Source organism: Symphalangus syndactylus, chromosome 17 (genome assembly GCF_028878055.3).
Source record: "Symphalangus syndactylus isolate Jambi chromosome 17, NHGRI_mSymSyn1-v2.1_pri, whole genome shotgun sequence".
In the NCBI taxonomy this organism is placed as follows: domain Eukaryota; kingdom Metazoa; phylum Chordata; class Mammalia; order Primates; family Hylobatidae; genus Symphalangus; species Symphalangus syndactylus.
The window spans coordinates 52,478,908-52,497,243 of NC_072439.2; the positions used below are offsets into that span (position 1 = coordinate 52,478,908).

Here is an 18,336-nt window from a genome sequence, read left to right on the forward strand (position 1 = left end):
CTTCAGTCTGTAGCCAAAGGCCTGAGAGCCCCTGGCAAACCACTGGTGTAGGTCCAAGAGTCCAAAAGCTGAGGAACTTGGAGTCTGATGTTCGAGGTCAGGAAGCAGGCAGAACAGGAGAAAGTTGAAAGCTGGAAGACTCAGCAAGTCTGCTCATTCCACCTTCTTCTGCCTGCTTCATTCTAGCCTCTCTGGCAGCTGATTAGATGGTGCCCACCCAGGTTGAGGGTGAGTCTGCCTTCCCAGTCCACTGACTCAAATGTTAATCTCCTTTGGCAATACCCACACAGACACACCCAGGAACAATACTTTGCATCCTTCAATCCAGTCAAGCTGACCTTTGATTGATATTAGCCATCACACTCCCGATCCTTCCACCCCAAAAAATCCTCAACCAAAAAAACCCCAAAAAATTCAACAAAACAAATGAAAGCACCATCATTCTTAGTTAAATTTCTTCATTTATTATATTTCTTATTGTCTTCATTATATCTTGCTTTATACCAGAACTGTGACAGAGGGCAATTAGTTTTAGAGAAAGTGAAGAAAGGTAGGAAGGTTGCTTTAATTTTTCCCAAACCTGGCTTGAGGGAAAATTCACACATCCTTCAAGTTTATGAAACAGGCGCCGGATCTTTATTAAACTGGCCAGCAGAAGAAGGTCATCTCCACTCACGTATCGGAGGATTGGAATCTCCTCAGGGTTTGGTAGCTTTTCAGCAAAGAGAAAGAGAAGGAAACTCAGAGTCCAGGAGTGGAACTGGGGAGGTGGGAGGAGCTGAGTCATGGCACTTATGTGGGGTTGGATTCCCCGATGAGGGTCCACTCTAATTCATCCATAAGCAGGGGTGGTGGAGTTATTCTAATCTGAATGAGGAAAGAGCTGAAACGCTGTGGAGACTTGAGAGACCAAATGGAATCTGGATACCTTCAAAAGCCTATAATGTATTCAAGTAATTTAACCAGCACCTACTGAGGGAATCACAAAGATGCCTCAGACACAGTCCCTTGCCTGGAAAGTGCCCAGTGGGGGAGGTAGGGTGAGTGCTGGTCTGAAGGCTGGGTGCTCACTGGGAAGGCACTGAGAATGGCAGTTCTCCTCAGAGAAGGTAGGACTGGGGAAAACTAAAACTCCCTTTCCTGCTCCTAAATGTGCCCCAACCTCCAGGAAGCCATTCCAAATTAATCTCTCCGTTACCCTTCTTTGGCCTCTGCTCTCCCCGCTCTCTCACAGCTTTTGATGATTCAAGGCTGGTGTTGTCTGCTTGCAGCTGCAGAAACATAAACGGATTTGCCAGGACAGTCTTGCCTGAGGTGTTTTCATTCTGTAGCTTCAAAGCCAGCCTAGGAGGGGCATTTAGCCTCTCTGCGGCAGGTTAGATGTAAGCAGAACTACTACTCTCTGCAAGCTAAGTGACCACTTACCTGCAAAAGATGATACTTACAGTATCATTTCTGTATTTCACTCCTCCTTCCATAGAAAGGAAGGAATGGAGGAAGGAAAGAGTATGAGATGGACAAATAACAAAGAATAAGTCAGAATCTTTTACCCCAAATATCACACCATGACAGAAAAGTTTTTTACTGATTAAGTCAATGATGACTCTAATAAGAAAGATTTCCTTCCCCCCCACCCTTGTTTCCAGCGGGGTTGGAATAAGAAAGATTTCATCGGCAGGATAATTTTAAGGAATTCCTGAAAAATCAAAAAGCAGATGAGACCATATGCATATAGAGAGAAATGACCAAATGAAACCAGTAACCAAAAACACATATATTCTGAGCAAAACCTCAACAGAAATGGGAAGCAGGACAGAGTCTGAGGTAAACATTAGGCCGATCAATTGGGAGGCAGGCCCCTCACCTTTTCCTTTGTGTTGAGCACTGGTGCCCATGGGCTGAGGCTGGCAGCGGGCACTAGTGCTAGCCTTCTACCCCTTAGCATCTGAAGCAAACTTTAGTAAGCAGAACAGGGAAACAGGAATTCTCAAATCCAAATTGAACACACAATTGAGAATCACCTAATATTTGATGCAACTAAAGAGAGGCACCACATTTACCTATCAGATAAACTTATACTCAAGGAAAAATAATTAGGAGATAGAGGAAGACTTTAGGAAATATATCCATATTTATATAGTTAATATTTTCTGAGGGACTTGAGAGAATATTGTTAAGGAAGAAAAACAACTAGAGGATTTGGAAGTTAATTCTATGCATATTATAAAAGATATGTTAATTTTAAACTAACCATTAAAATATAGTGTATTAAAAGACTGAGTCTGTTAGCTGGGCATGGTGGTGCATGCCTGTAGTCCTAGCTACTTGGGAGGCTGAGGCAGGATGATGGCTTGAACCCAGGAGTTTGCAGTTACAGTGAGCTATGGTCACGCCACTACACTCCAGCCTGGGTGACAGAGCAAAACCCTGTCTCTAAAAACAAACAAACAAAAAAACCACTGAGTCTGTTAGGTTGAGGAAAGCAACACAATCCAACTATATGTGGTTTGCAAGAGAACATATAACTCAAAACTACATTAAAAAGGTTGAAAATCAAAGGATGAAAAAATATCAAACAAATGCTAACAAAGAGAAAGCAAGTGTAAGAACTTAACATCAGATGGAACAGCACTTAAGATAAAGGCCACTAAAAGGGAAATTAGGAATAACACATGTTGATAACATTACTACCTTTATTGTCAAAATAAAAACAAAGCCCTCACTAATACACTAAGGCACGTAATGGGAACAGCTGAAGAGTGAATGAGTGAGGGGAAAGAATGGGCTGGCCCTGGCAAAAGGTACAACTCACAAAGAAGAGAGTAGCATCTTTAATTTCCTGATCACAGAGCTTCAAAATATATACAGCAAAAGTTGATTGAAACATTAGGAACGATGAACAAATTCACAACCATTTTGGGAAACTTTCATACATTTCTCAGAAGTAAACCCAATGACACAAAAATAAAAGGATAGAGAGGGAGGTATGACTAGAACAACTGGACATAGAATTTGTGCCAATAAACTATACAACATTTTGGTTAAATATACATGGAACACATAAAAATTATGTAACCAACCACAAAGAAAATATCAATATATTCTAAACAGGAAGGAAAAAACTGCAAGTCGTATTTCCTGACCATTTTGAAATTAACAAGAAAGGGGTAAATCTTTCTATCTATTTGAAAATTCAGTGACTACTATATTGAAGTCAAAATAGGTATTCTAAATTATTTAGAAGTGAAAGAAAATGACAGCACTATATATTAAAACGTGTGGCAAATGACCAAAGAGGCACTCAGAGTACTAGGGAGAAGGTGGGGGTGGGTGTGGCTAGTTTTGATGGATTGCTCAGGAAAGGGCTGCGAAGAAACCTGAAGGAAGTGAGGGAACAGCCACATGCTAAATGCGGGGAAAACATTTTAGGTTGAGGGGATAGCAAATGCAAAGATCCTATGACAGGAACATGCCTGATATTTTCAAGGAATAGCAAAAAGGCCAGTATGACCGGAACAGAGTGAGTGAGATCAGGTAATACAGAGATACTATTCAAAGAAAGCGGTCCAGATTATGTACAGCATTGCCAGCCTTTATAGTGCCTTGGCTTTTACTCGAGTAAAATTAGAAGCCCCCGGATAGTTCTGATCAGACTTATGTTTTCAAAGTATCATTCCAAGTATTGTGTTAGAATAGACTTTGGGAAGACCAGAAGCAGGGAGACTTATTAGGAGGCTATTGCAATAATCAAGCAAGAGATGGATCAGGTAAAGAGGCAGACAAGAATGATAGCACTGGAAAATGTGAGAAGTGTGAGACTCTGGAGGTATTTTGGAGGTAGAGTTTACAGATGAGTTGGTATGGGACTCCCGTGAAACAGAGCGTTTAGAGCTGTGAAACTACTCCCGAGTTTTTGTCCTGAACAAGTGAAAGAATGTACTTGCCATTTTCTGAGATGGAGAGGACTGAGATTGGATCAAGTGTTGAAATCAAGTTCTGCTGTGTTAAGTTTTTTCTTTTTTTCCTAACAGGGTCTTGCTCTGTTGCCCAGGCTGGAGTGCAGCGGCACAATCACGGCTCATGCAGCCTTGAATCCCCTGCCCCCCACTCTGCCAATGGTGGGCTCAAGCTATCCTTTCACCTCAGCCTCCCAGATAGCTGGGACTACAGGCATGCGCCACCATGTCTGGAGAATTTTAAAAACGACTTTCATAGAGATCGGGTCTCACTATGTTGCCCAAGCTGGTCTCACACTCCTGGGCTCAAGTATTGCTCCCGTCACAGCCTCCCAAAGTGCTGGGATTACAGGCATGAGCCACGGCGCCTGGCCTGTGTTGTTTTTAATGCCCTCTTAGAAATCCAGATGGGTATGTTGAATTGGAATCAGAGACTTGCAAGTCTCGAGTTCATAGGAGATCTACCTGAAGATACAAATTAAAGGGCTATCAGCATGCAGATGATATTTAAGGAAGTGAGATTCAATGAGATAATCTGATAATCTAATCAGATAATGAGATTATCTGAGATAATCTGAGGAGTGAGTATAGAGAAAAGACAGCCCAAGGACAAGCTCTGGGTTCCTCCAATATTTAGAAAATGGGGAGATGAAGAGTGATCAGGCCAGAAAAATGAGAAGAAATGGCCTGTGAGGTACAAGGAAAATCAGGGGAGAATAGTCTTGGAAGCAAGGGAAGAAATGATTCCAGGAAGAAGAGATCATCAGTGTTTAATGCCACTGAGAAGTCATTAAATTTCATATAAATTTAATATTTATATTGAATTCAATATTCTTCAAAATGTAGACACAAATCTTCAATACTTACTAACTGGAAAACAAAAACAAATAGGAAACCCCTCCAACTATATAATCTGTATATTATCTAATTTTTATGTTTTAAAAAAGATGTATAAAATAGGCTGGGCGTGGTGGCTCATGCCTATAATCTCGGCACTTTGGGAGGCCCAGGTGGGCAGATCACCTGAGGTCAGGAGTTCGAGACCAGCCTGGCCAACATGGTGAAACTCCGCCTCTACTAAAAATACAAAATTAGCTGAGTGTGGTGGTGCACGCCTGAGCCCCAGCTACTCAGGAGGCTGAGGCATGAGAATCGCTCGAACCCGGGAGGTGGAGGTTGCAGTGAGCCAAGATCACGCCACTGCACTCCAGTCTGGGCAACAGAGCGAGATTCCATCTGAAAAAAAAAAAAAATGTATAAAATAATTTATAAATGCATAGTAAAGAGGAAGGTACACACTAAATTTTGTATGGTGGTTACTTTGGGGAAGGGAGTTAGAATAGAAGAAGAAATGAAGAGAATCTCATTTTTTAAAAAATTATCTTTATTTCTGTATTGTTTGAATCTTTAAATATAAAAATATATTCGCAAGTCGCTTGTAATTAAAAAAAAAAAACCTAAAGGGTGATTATGAGAACAATGAGAAAAGTAAAAAACTTTAATAATGAACTCTTCCTTTTGCATCAAAATGACTCTTTTGATTAAAATTAATTTCTAAGTGGGGAGAGGAAGGGAGGTGCAGGGGTGGGGGAAGGAAGTAGAGGGAGAGAGAGAGGGGAGAAAGAAATATTTTTATATTTTGGGTAAGAATGTATTTACTATGGATGTAATGTAACAAAAGGAGGGGATACTGCAGATTTCTAATCAAGAAAGAAGTTTGTCTGGAGCCTAAAAATTTGACTGCAGTTTCCAGACTTACTGAAAGTAACTGGAATAGTGCTTAGCACATTGTAGACCCTCGCTCTATGTTGCCTGAATCTGAAATCTCCCCTTTGTTTGGTGGTCATGAGATATTCCTTCCTGTGTTGAATATTGAGATTCTATTTCCACATACTTAAAAGTTGAAGGCACTTTTGAAGTCTGGAGCTATGTCTTCCTTTAAAAATCAATGAAACAGGCCTTGCGTGGTGGCGTGCCTGTGTCCCAGCCATTTGGGAGGCTGAGACAGGAGAATCGCTTGAACCCGGGAGGCAGAGGTTGCAGTGAGCCAAGCTCGCACCACTGCACTCCAACCTGGCGATGGAGAAACTCCATCTCAAAAAAAAAAAAAAAAAAAAAAAATCAATGAAACAGGCCGGGAGTGGTGGCTCATGCCTGGAATCCCTGCATTTTCAGAGGTTGAGGCAGGTGGATTACCTGAGGTCAGGAGTTCGAGACTAGCCTGGCCAACATGGTGAAACCCAGTCTCTACTAAAAATACAAAAATTAGCTGGTCGTGGTGGCGGGTGCCTGTAGTCCCAGATACTTGGGACGGTGAGGCAGGAAGAATTGCTTGAACCTGGGAGGCGGAGGTTGCAGTGAGCTGAGATTGTGCCACTGCACTCTAGCCTGGAAGACAGAGCGAGGCTCCATCTCAAAAAAAAAAATCAATGAAACAAAGGTCCTTAAAGTTTAAGGGACCTGTTTGAAGTCACACACTATATGTGTTACTTATGTATATAGCTATACGTCCATCTCTCTTTGTATCCATCTCTATATATTATTTTATTTAGTGCCAAGTACCACCCTTAGTGCTTTGCATTCTCATAAAATCTTCACAGCACTCTGTAAGGTTGGAATCATTATTCCATTTTATGGAAAAAGAAACTGAAGTTCAAGCTCACTCAGTCAAGTGGCAGAGCTGAGGTTTGAAACTACAGAGAATCTGCAACCTGAATTCCACGTTCTTAACCACCGTGCATTATTGCTGGTCACTGAGGATGTACTCAGGGAGAGGCACTGGAGTTACAGAAGTCAATAAGACAGAGATTCTTCCTTTCAGGAGCTTGCCATCCAGTAGGAAAGGCAGTACTGTTCCGCAAGCTCGGGGATGGAGGCAAGTACACAGAAAACCCACAGAAGGATGTGTTTGAGGCTGACTGGGTAAAGGACTAGGAGGTCTGGGAAGTGTCTTCAAGGAGACAGGGCTTATGATTGGTCTTGAACATTATTCAAACTCAGGTCTCCTGACCCAACCCAAGGCTCTCTACCACGGCGGGGAGGAAAACAAACACAATACGAAATCTTTAAACTAAACTCCCAAAGCAGCACTACTCTGGCACAGAGCAAACACTCAATAAGTGTTACGTGGATCTGAGTCTGAACTAAAAGGAATTTCAGAGTAAGAAACAATAAAGCCACCTCAATTCCATATGAAGCTTTCACTACATGTTTTTCCATTGAATTCCAAAATCCTAGTGGACAGTAGATTATGCACTAGTGTAATCTATCAGTAATAATACTAACAAAAGTTATTTTACTCTTATTATTATTCTAAATGCTTTAAACTGTTTTTAAAAATGTACCTACCTTCACTTTGGTTCCAACACTGATTCTTGCCTGTTGGCCCATTGCTAGAAAAGTTATAGAAATCTTGTCTTGTTCTAAGATGCGGACTCCAATATAACGGTTCAAAGCCAGAAAGACAGGTTTAAATGAAACAAAGGGTGAGGAAGTGATGGAATTTGACCAATTCCAAGCTCTTATTCTGTTCCCGGCTTGATCTGAATATTGACCTCCCAAGATATTGAGGTATACCCTGGGCAGGAAGGAAATGTAAAAATCATAAACAGTAACACTGTAATTAAATACTGGAATTATCCCTGTCACTTGCTAACCAAGGGGAGTAACGGTTTATGCCAGCGATTAGCAGGAGTGGTGGAACTTCAGGTAATCTCAGGAGTGATAATACTATGACTAAATTCTACACGAATCTGAAGTACTGTATCCTATTTGAGCTCATACTGATAAACTAAAATGGGTCCAAAGGATCAGCCTGGGATGAAGGAGTCTGGAAGGTTGAAGAGGGAGCAGGGAAGGTTTAGTCTGGAGAAAATGAGATACAGAAGAGTCGATTAATCCTGAAAGAGGAGGAAAGACCAGTGCTTAGATTTTCACCACACCAAAATAAAGACCTGTGGCTGTAAATTCTGGGGAAAACTGTGTTGACCTCAGTACAAGAGAGCTGTTTTCTGGCCATGTCCAACTAGGAGCTAGGAGTCCTTCCAGGAGTCCTCCCATCATGGCTGAGTGTGGGGGCAGGGGCTCAGGGAACACCTCTGTGATCACTGCAGTGGAGAAGAGGTCTGTGACAGAGCAAAGGTGGACCTTAGACCCACGAGGCGACCCCATCTCTTCAGACCATGAATGCCTTACATTTTACTACCTCACGTTTAGCACCTCACCATCTGAGATCTGGCAGCACTAATCGCTGTGCCATTCTATTCAGTTATCTCCTTCTCATACCCTCTTACCATCCCCACCTTGAGGACAGACAATAGATACAGTGTTCTGGGTACTCAGAAAGTTGGCTTAATTTGATAATAAATTATTTTTTAAAAACTAGATGACTTGGCCATGGGGACCCCTAGCTAACATCTCATGTTAGAGATGTTATTGTTATACCTGTATAACAGATGAGATTGTTATACCTGTATATAACTTCAAGGAAAAGACCTCTTTCTAAAAAGTTCAAAAAGTTTGAATTGTATTTGAAGTTAGAACCCAAATTTCACTTTGTCAGGCTAAATGAAATAATTTGAAGTTACAGAGTATATACATAGTAGGTTAAATTGGACCCAGTATTGATCAGTGGTAGTAATCTAATAACAAAAGCACAAATGAGAAACCGAGGTGATTATCTTATTGTGTCTGGGAAGGGAAGATTTAGTTTTATCTTGAAATCTGGGTGAAAATCATACCTAGCTAAAATTATCTGGCTAAATCAGTCCCTTGTTTATTTAGTAAACATTCTTTGAGTCTACACTATGTACAGATATGCTGCTATGTAGTAGCAAAGATTCAGGATGTGCCCTCAAGGAATGTCTGTCAAGTAAGGGAAATGGACTCACTACACAAGAGGCAGAGAGAGGGCTATGAGAGTATCAAGGAGCCATCTCAGGGTGCCTCAGAGCTCAGTTCATGGGGCAGGGGCTTCATAAAACCAATCTGGAAGAACCTATTGGTTTCCAGCCTAGAAACCAATGAATGTTGGTGACAATATAGCACTGCATCGAAGGTAACATAGAAGTGCTATAGAATCCTGAAAGATAAGTAGAAAGTTTCCAATATACATGGTGGTAATGAATTGACTACTGCTGTGGACGAAAAACACAAATAGCTCAATATCCTAACTTTCTGAAGGACTAGCAGTATATAAACTTCACCAATTACTGGCAGAGGTTCCCAAGATGAGATTGTTATACCTGTATATAACTTAAAGGAAAACACCTCTTTCTGAAAAGTTCAAAAAGTTTAAATTGTATTGGAAGTTAGAACCCAAATTTCACTGTCAGGCTAAATGAAATAATATGAAGTCACAGAGTATATACATAGTAGGTTAAATTGGGACCAGGATCTTAATTTCTCTGGAGATTTTGTCTGTATGTTATTGTTCTTGCTTGTGGCTATAGGAAGCTTACTAGTTAGGAATGTATCTCAAACAATAACAACATAGTGTATCAACTGTCTATTGACAAGTTGTTTACATAGATGAAGCAGAATAACATCATCAGGGCACAGGCTCTAGAGACTGCCTCAGTTACATCCCAAATCCCTAGAGTTACCATATCATTTATCAAGTTTTTTTCTATGTTGTAATTATATAGTTCATATATTCTTAACTATGTATAGAAATAATATGATGAGCTTTATCTTTATAATTGCTTGGGATTTTTCCACTGAAAAGCATACGGAATGGTGTAAACCAAAAATGTCTCTGAGTTGAACATTACCATCTAAAGAACACTAACTTAAATAAATCTTCTGAAACCCATTCTTTTCATTTAAAAAGAAAAAACAAAATTTCCCAGAACGAAAGCCACAGAATGGCAGCAGCAGGAACCTAGAAGCTTACCAGACATTTCCATTGGGATGATAGCAGGAACTTCTGCCAGAGGAATCCAGCACTGCTAGGATAGCAGGGTTAGTGGGCATATCTTCTTGGACTATACAAGTGAAACCATTTACCTTGTTGGGCACTCGAATGATGGCTAGGTTTCCAGATGGATAGCTGAGATCAGATAAAGTCATATAAATTTTTCTAATGCTCCTTGACTATTCTGGGAACAAATTCAATTTATGAGAGAGCACTCTGAACTCATTAAGCATTCTGAAAATGGGAGGTACTATATTAATACAAAAAGTTTTATGCTTTTTATGTGGATCAGAATATACTGATGAGATACAAAAATCCTCAACAAAATCTTGCAAATTAACTGTCACAATATAGAAAGGATTATGCACCATGATGAAGTAGGGTTTACCCCAGATATGCAAGGTTGGTTTAACATCTGAAAATAACTTAATATACCATATTAATAGAATAAAGAGCAAAAAACACATGGTCATTTCAACAGACACAGAAAAAGCATTTGACAAGTTTCAACCCTCTTAATAATAAGAAAACTCAATGGATTTCACATAGGAATGAATGTCCTCAACCTGATAAAGAGTATCTAAAAAAAGCCCATAGCTGGGCTGGGCATGGTGGCTCATGCCTGTAATCCCAGCACTGAGGGAGGCCAAGGCAGGAGGATAGTCGAAGCCCAGGAGTTCGAGACCAGCCTGGGCAATATAATAAGACCCTGTCTCTACAAAACAATTTTTTTCATCTTTAGAATTTTGATTTTTTTAATTAAAAAAACCCCACAATTAAAACCATACTTAATGGTGAAAGACTTAGTGCTTTCTTCCTAAGATCAGAAACTAAACAAAAATGTCTGCTCTTACTACTTCTATTCAACTTTGCACTATTAATAGATGTTCTGGCCAGGCGCGGTGGCTCATGCCTGTAATCCCAGCACTTGGGGAGGCTGAGGAGGGTGGATCACGAGGTCAGGAGATTGAGATCATCCTGGCCAACATGGTGAAACCCCATCTCTACTAAAATTACAAAAATAGCCAGGCATGGTGGTGTGCGCCTGTAGTCCCAGCTACTTAGGAGGCTGCGGCAGGAGAATTGCTTGAACCTGGGAGGCGAAGGTTGCAGTGAGCCAAGATCATGCCACTGCACTCTAACCTGGGCGACACAGCAAGACTCCGTCTCAAAAAAAAAAAAAAAAGTTCTAGCCATGGAAGTTTAGGGGGAAAAAAAAGGAAATGAAAAGCATCCAGATTGGAAAGGGAAGTAAAACTGTACCTATTAGCAGATGACATGTTCTTGTATATAGAAAATCATAAGGAATTCATAAGATAATGTATTAAAACTGATAAATGAGTTCAGCAGGGTTGTAAGCTACAAGATCGATATACAAAAATAAATTGCATTTCTATACACTAGCAGTGGACATTCTAAAAATGAGATTAAGAAAGCAATTCTATTTTCAATAGCATCAAAAGCAATAAAATATACTGAAGAGAAGTCACTAACTGTTAATACTCATTTCCATATCCAGGCTGATTAGAAGTCCAGAAATGAACACAAGATTGATTCTAAATCATTTTGCAAATCAGCCACAGCCTTCAAGAAAGTTAAGAGGAATAAAGTCAGGGCATGAAATGATTAATAATAAAAGTTGGAAAACCGTATATTTTTATATGGTTTTTATACAGACACAGCCTGTAGTCCCAGCTGCTTAGGAGACTGAGGTGGGAGGGTCACTTGAGCCCAGGAGTTTGAGGCCAGCCTAGGCAACATAGCAGGACTCTGTCAATAAAAACTTAAAAAAAATTTTTAAGTCAGGTAAATTATTTAAAATTTATTGATGTAATTAAAACAAAACCTACACACTCTCATAGGGTCTAGGGAAATAAAACTTCATTATGCTTCCTATGCTGTGAAAGTCATTTTTCTGGCTTATTATTGGGGTTTAAGTAAACGCTTAGGAAACGATGACTAAAAATGACTTTCTTCTACAAGGGGAGGCTCTCAGTTCATGGAAAGATCTCCTCATTTTTTTGCTTCTTGTTTTTACTTTCCTCAGATATTACGAGGATCTGAAAAGCTCAAAAAGTTTAAATATTAAATGAATGACCTGGCCATCAGGCAGAAAGTCCAAGTGATCAATAACTTAGTGTTCCATGAAATGGATATTTAATTTTGGTATTAAAAATTGTCTACCGCTCATGGGTGTGTAAACTGGTATACATTTTCTGGGGTGGAGGGATGGCAAAATTCTATCAAAGCTTTAAAATGTCCAAATCATTCATCCAGAATTTCTAGCCCTATATGTTTATTTATTTATTTACTTATTTATTTATTTAATTTTTTGAGATAGGGTCTTGCTCTGTTGCCCAGGTTGGAGTGCAATGGCACGATCACAGCTCACTGCAGCATCAACCTCTCTGGCTCAGCAAAGTCCTCCCACCTCAGCCTTCCAGGTAGCTGGAACTACAGGTGTGCACCACAACACCTGGCTAATTTTTTGTATTTTTTTTTTGTAGGCACAGGCTTTCACCATGTTGCCTAGGCTGATCTCAAACTGCTGAGCTCAAGCGATCTGCCCACTGTGGCCTCTCAAAGGGCTGGGATTATAGGCATGGGTCACCATGCCCAGCCTCAACCCCTAGGTATTTAATTCAAGAAAGTAAGTGGTAACTATGCCACAAAGTATGCACAAAGCTGTTTATTTAGCTGTTGTGTATAATAGCAAAATTTGTGAAACCACTTTTGTTCAGTAATAGGGGATAGGTTAAATGAATTATAGTACATCTATATAATAAAGTACTATGTGGTTATAAAATGGTATTGCTACCTGTGGATGGATTTTTGGGGAAAAAATGTGTTGTATCTTTATATTTATTGCATATCGTATATTTATAACATTATTGTATAATTTCATTATGTAAAGGAGTCAGTTAGAAAATATGAATAAACAGTTAAAGAATCAATTTATATATACATATATACATATATATATACACATATATATACACATATATATACACACACACACATATATATACACATATATATACACATATATATACACATATATATATACATGTATATACTCATACATATATATGCTCATAGACAGAAAAAACATTTAAAAAAACCCCATAGGCCAAGTGTGGTGGCTCATGCCTGTAATTCTAGCACTTTGGGAGGCCAAGGTGAGCAGATCACCTAAATCAAGAGTTCAAGACCAGCCTGGGCAACATAGCAAAACCCTATCTCTACTAAAAATACAAAAATTAGCTGAGCGTAGTGGCATATGCCTGTAATCCCAGCTACTCGGGAGGCTGAGGCAGCAAAATTGCTTGAACCTGGGAGGTGGAGGTTGCAGTGAGCCAAGATCCCACTACTGCACTACAGCCTAGGTGAGACTATGTCTCAAAAAACAAACAAAAACCATATCTTTTTCTTTTTCTTTTTTTATTTTTCTCTCTCTTTTTTTTTAAATTGCTCTTTGTGGAGCAGGGCTACTCCATAGGAAGTGTGTTCAGAATAGCCAAAAATATATATATTTTTAAATGCTGGCCAGACACAGTGGCTCACATCTGTAATCCCGGCCATTTGGGAGACTGAGATGGGAGGATCGCTTGCACCCAGGAGTTCAAGACCAGCCTGGGCAACATAGAGAGACCCCATCTCTACCAAAATTTAAAAAATTAGCCAGGTATAGTGGTGCATGCCTGAGGTCCCAGCTACTTAGGATGCTGAGCTGGGGGGACTGCTTGAGCCCAGGAGGTTGAGGTTGCAGTGGGTCATAATTGTGCCACTGAACTCTAACCTGGGCCTCACAGTGAGACCCTGTCTTAAAAAAACAATAGTAATAAAATGCTAACAGCTTTTCTCTGGGTGGTAGAATTTGAAGGTAGTATCTCCTTCCTTCCTTCCTTCCTTCCTTCCTTCCTTCCTTCCTTCCTTCCTTCCTTCCTTCCTTCCTTCCTTCTTCTTCCCTCCCTCTCCCCTTCCTTCCCTTCCATCTGTCTTTCTCTTTCTTTCTCTGTTTCCTCTCTCTTTCTTTCTTGGTCTTGCTCTGTCATTTAGGCTGGAGTGTAGTGGCACGATCATGGCTCACTGCAGCTTTGACCCCTCCGGCTCAAGCAATTCTTTCACCTCAGCCTCCTGAGTAGCTGGGACTTCAGGTGTGTACCACCACACCTGGCTAATTTTCTTATTTTTTGTAGAGATGAGATCTCACTATGCTGCTCAGGCTGATCTCAAACCCCTGGACTCAAGTAATCCTCCTGCCTCAGCCTCCCAAAGTGCTGGGATTATAAGCGTAAGCCACCACGCTAAGTTCCTTTATAGTTTTCTTGTATCTTTCTATTTATTTATCTTTTTTATTAAAATTTCTATTTTTCAATTACACTGGATCTTTATCTTTTTCTGTGTTTTATTTATTTATTTATTTTTTTATTTATTTTTTCTGAGACAGGGTCCCACTTTGTTGCCCATGCTGGAGTGCAGTGGCACAACCTCAGGTCACTGCAGCCTCCACCTCCTGAGCCCAGATGATCCTCCTACTTCAGTCTCCCGAGTAGCTGAGGCTATAGGCATGCGCCACCACGCCCAGCTAACATTTTGTGGAGACGGAGTTTTGCCATGTTGCCCAGGCTAGTCTCAATCTCCTGAGCTCAAGTGATCTGCCTGCCTCGGCCTCCCAAAGTGCTGGCCTTACAGGTGTGAGCCGTGTATTTCCTTCCTTTAGCTTTCTTTTTTTTGAAGTAATAAAGCTAATAAAAATCACTTGTTGAAAGAGGATACAATATTTGTGTTGTCCCATCTGGAAATGAAGTCAGAAACTTGCTCCCATGTTTGTAGTGCTTCTCTAAGAGCTCATTCCCGACAACCTGTACACCACAGAAAAAAGACACTTAATTGTTTTGGACATAAAGTAGTAAGTACGCCAACAATGGACATCAGCTGGTTACTAGACAGTCATACAAATCAATTATTAATTTAAACGTTGGCCCTGCTTCAACAACAGGAGACAACCCTTAGCAATTATTAACAGATTGTCCCTAATCCTTGCAAGTATAACTTGATAAAAATCCTTCTGGTAGAAATCTGACATTACATATCTATTTTAATTTTTTTTTTTTTTTTTACTTTATACACGTTACTATAAGAATAAAACAAAAGCAGATAAAAACCAGCCCCAGCACAATGTGCAGTGCCATTGCTGTCATAAATCAGATATTCGTGCATGCATGAGTCTGTCTCCGGACTCTATTATGCATATGGATTTCTGTGTTTATCCTGCCCCAATACTATACTGCCTTAATTACTATATTTTGTAATAGATCTTAATATCTGGTAGAACACATCCTCCTTTCCTCAGCCTCTTCTTCTTCAAGAGTGTTTTGGTTACTCTAGTTTCTTTATATTTCCACATACATTTTAGAATCAACTTGTCAAGACTTCCCTTCTCCCAATACACACACATACGCAATCTTGCTGGAATCTGAGATTATACTGGATCTATGGATCACTCTGGAAAGAATGATCAAAGAGTGTCATCTTTAAAATATTTCCTCTGCCTATCCATGAACATTAGGTCAAATTTGTTAAATGGATTGCTCATATTTTCTGTAGCATTACTGCCCCCCAATCTTTTTTTTTTTGGTCTAGTAGTCAATTATTGAAAGAGGTAGTGCTGGGTGCAGTGGCTCACACCCATAATCCCAGTACTTTGGGAGGCTGAGGCAGGTGGATCACCTGAGGTCAGAAGTTTGAGACCAGCCTGGCCAACATGGTGAAACCCTGTCTCCACTAAACATAGAAAAATTAGCTGGACGTGGTGGCACACGCCTATAAAATTCCAGATACTTGGGATGCTGAGGCAAGTGAATCGCTTGAACCTGGGAAGCAGAGGTTGCAGTGAGCTGAGATCACGCCACTGAACTCCAGCCTGGGCAACAGAGCAAGACTCTGTCTCAAAAGGAAAAAAAAAAAAAACAACGAAAAGGTAGGCTAAAATATCTCATTATGAATATGGTTTTCTTTATTTCTCCTTTTACTTCCGTGAAATTTTGCTTCATGTATTTTTGAGGCTGTGCTAATATGGACAATATATTTTGTAATGCTATATCTTACTGGTGGATTGAAATTTTGTTAATTAAAAAGTGATCATCTTTATCTTATAAAGTGATTCTCTTATCTTTATGTTACACTTTCTTTTTTTTTTTTTTTGCGACAGAGTCTTGCTCTGTTGCCCAGGCTGGTGTGCAATGGTAAGATCTCGGCTCACTGCAACCTCCACCTCCTGGTGATTTTCCTGCCTCAGCCTCCCGAGTAGCTGGGATTACAGGCGTGTACCACCACACCCAGCTAATCTTTGTATTTTTAGTAGAGATGGGGTTTCAGCATGTTGGCCAGGCTGGTCTCAAACTCCCTGCCTCAGGTGGTCTGCCTGCTTTGGTCTCCTAGAGGGCTGGGATTAGAGGTGTGAGCCACTGCGCCTGACCTAGCTTACACTTTCTTGAAATATGTTTTAACTGGGTATAGAATCCTAGATTGGCCATTGTTTTCTTTTACCACACTGAAGACATTTCATTGCCTTTGAGCCTCTATTGTTGCTGTTGGGAGGTCATCTGCTAGTCTAACTGTTTTCTTTTAAATGTAACCTGAACTTTTTTTCCTCTGCTACTTCTAAGAAATCTTTCTTTCCTTTTTTTTTTTGGTTTTCGGTTTTCTGCAGTTTCACTATGATGTGTCTAGAATTTTTTTTTTTTCTCATACTACTTGAGATCACTGGGATTCTTAATCCTGTTGATTGGTCTCTTTTATCAGTTTTGAAAAATTATCATCCATTATCTTTTAAAATATTACCTCTGCTTGATTATCTTTTTTTCTCTCCTTCTGGGATTTTGAATAAATGCATGTTAGACCTTTCTTTTTATTTTTGTTCCTTACACTCTCTCGTGTTTCTTGCCATTTTTTATCCCCATAATGAGTTTTGATATTTTTTCTTTTCAACCTTTCTTCCTGGGCACTAGTTCTTTCTTTAGTGGAGTCTAACCTGCTTTCAGCTCTCAACTTTTAAGTTTTTAATTTCAATTGTTGTATTTTTCATTTCAGTTGTTGCAGTTTTCATTTTCATTTCAGTTCATTTTTGTCCATTTCAAATTTGCTATGTCTGTTTATAGTTTTCTATTCCCTTCATATATCTCCAAGCTGACCTTTTATTTTCATGATCACAGTTAGACTTCCTCATTTTCCAAAGTCTTTTCAGGTCTCTTCTTATTGGATATTATTCCTCTAGATTTTTAGTTGTACTGTTAAGTTTTCTTGTGTTCTTTGTTATTTTTCACTGTGTGCTGATAACTGAACTTGAAAAATAATTTGTAGGTGTGATTTGAAGGTTGAATTAGCGACCTTCCTCCAAAGATAGTTTGGATTTACTTCTGCCAGGCACCTGGGTTTACTGACAGCCCTTACATTCTTTTTGTTTGTTTGTTTTGAGATGGGGTCTTGCTCTGTCACCCAGGCTGGAGTGCATGGTCATAGCTCACTGCTGTCTCAAACTCCTCAGCTCAGGTGATTCTCCTGCCTCAACCTCCCAAGTACGTGGGCCTACAGGCATGTGCCACCATGGCCAGCTAATTAATTTAAAAAAAAATTTTTTTTTTTTGAGATGGAGTCCTGCTCTGTTGCCCAGGCTGGAGTGCAATGGCGTGATCTTGGCTCACTGCAACCTCTGCCTCCCAGGTTCAAGCAATTCTCTGCCTCGGCCTCCCAAGTAGCTGGGATTACAGGCGCCTGCCACCTTGCTCAGCTAATTTTTGTATTTTAGTAGAGATGGGGTTTCACTGTGTTGCCCAGGCTGGTCTCGAACTCCTGAGCTCAGGCAGTCCACCCACCTTGGCCTCCCAAAGTGTTAGGATTACAGGTGTGAGCCAACACACCCAGCCAAAAACATTTTTTAGAGATGGGATTTTGCTATGTTGCTCAGGCTGGTTTCAAACTCCTGGCCTCAAGTGATCCTCCCACCTTAGCCTCCTGAGTAGCTGGGATTACAGGTGCAAGCCAGTTTGCCTGGTTCAACCCTTAAATTCTATATCGCCCAAGATAAACAAACCAGATCTCAGTAATTTAATTCCGAGAAGTCTATTCTGAGGGCCTATACTTACACAGAAATGTACTTACATACAATGATATTTAAAGAAATGGTATTTAGTACAGCAAAAAAATTGTTAAGAATCAGTATGTCCAAGAACAGAAAAATGGGTTAAACTACATGACAAATTATATAGCTGTTAAAATAATATTAATGTAAACTATATAATATCATGGAAAAATTATTTTTTTTTGAGACAGGGTCTTGCTCTGTCACCCAGGCTGGAGTGCAGTGGCACAATCTCGGTTCACTGCAACCTCCACCCCCAGGCTCAAGGGATCCTCCTGCCTCAGCCCCCCAAGTAGCTGGGACTACAGGTGCATATCAACATG

The 18,336-nt window shown here is 40.1% G+C and overlaps 1 protein-coding gene across 4 annotated transcripts in view; it reads right to left on the bottom strand.

Moving 5' to 3' along the window:
* Window positions 1-441: 441 nt before the first annotated feature.
* ERICH6 (glutamate rich 6) overlaps window positions 442-18,336 on the bottom strand; it is a 46,180-nt gene continuing 28,285 nt past the window's right edge. For 3 of the 4 annotated variants that reach the window (XM_055247535.2, XM_055247534.2, XM_055247536.2), the window contains 4 exons: window positions 14,650-14,735; window positions 9,850-10,005; window positions 7,305-7,533; window positions 442-712 (listed from right to left, as the gene is read on the bottom strand). In XM_055247535.2, the coding sequence (XP_055103510.1) occupies window positions 449-712; window positions 7,305-7,533; window positions 9,850-10,005; window positions 14,650-14,735 (735 nt within the window). In that variant the 3' untranslated portion in view covers window positions 442-448. Of the gene's footprint in view, window positions 713-753; window positions 1,272-7,304; window positions 7,534-9,849; window positions 10,006-14,649; window positions 14,736-18,336 lie in introns of those variants that run through there. The other variant, XM_063620250.1, reaches the window with a different exon arrangement.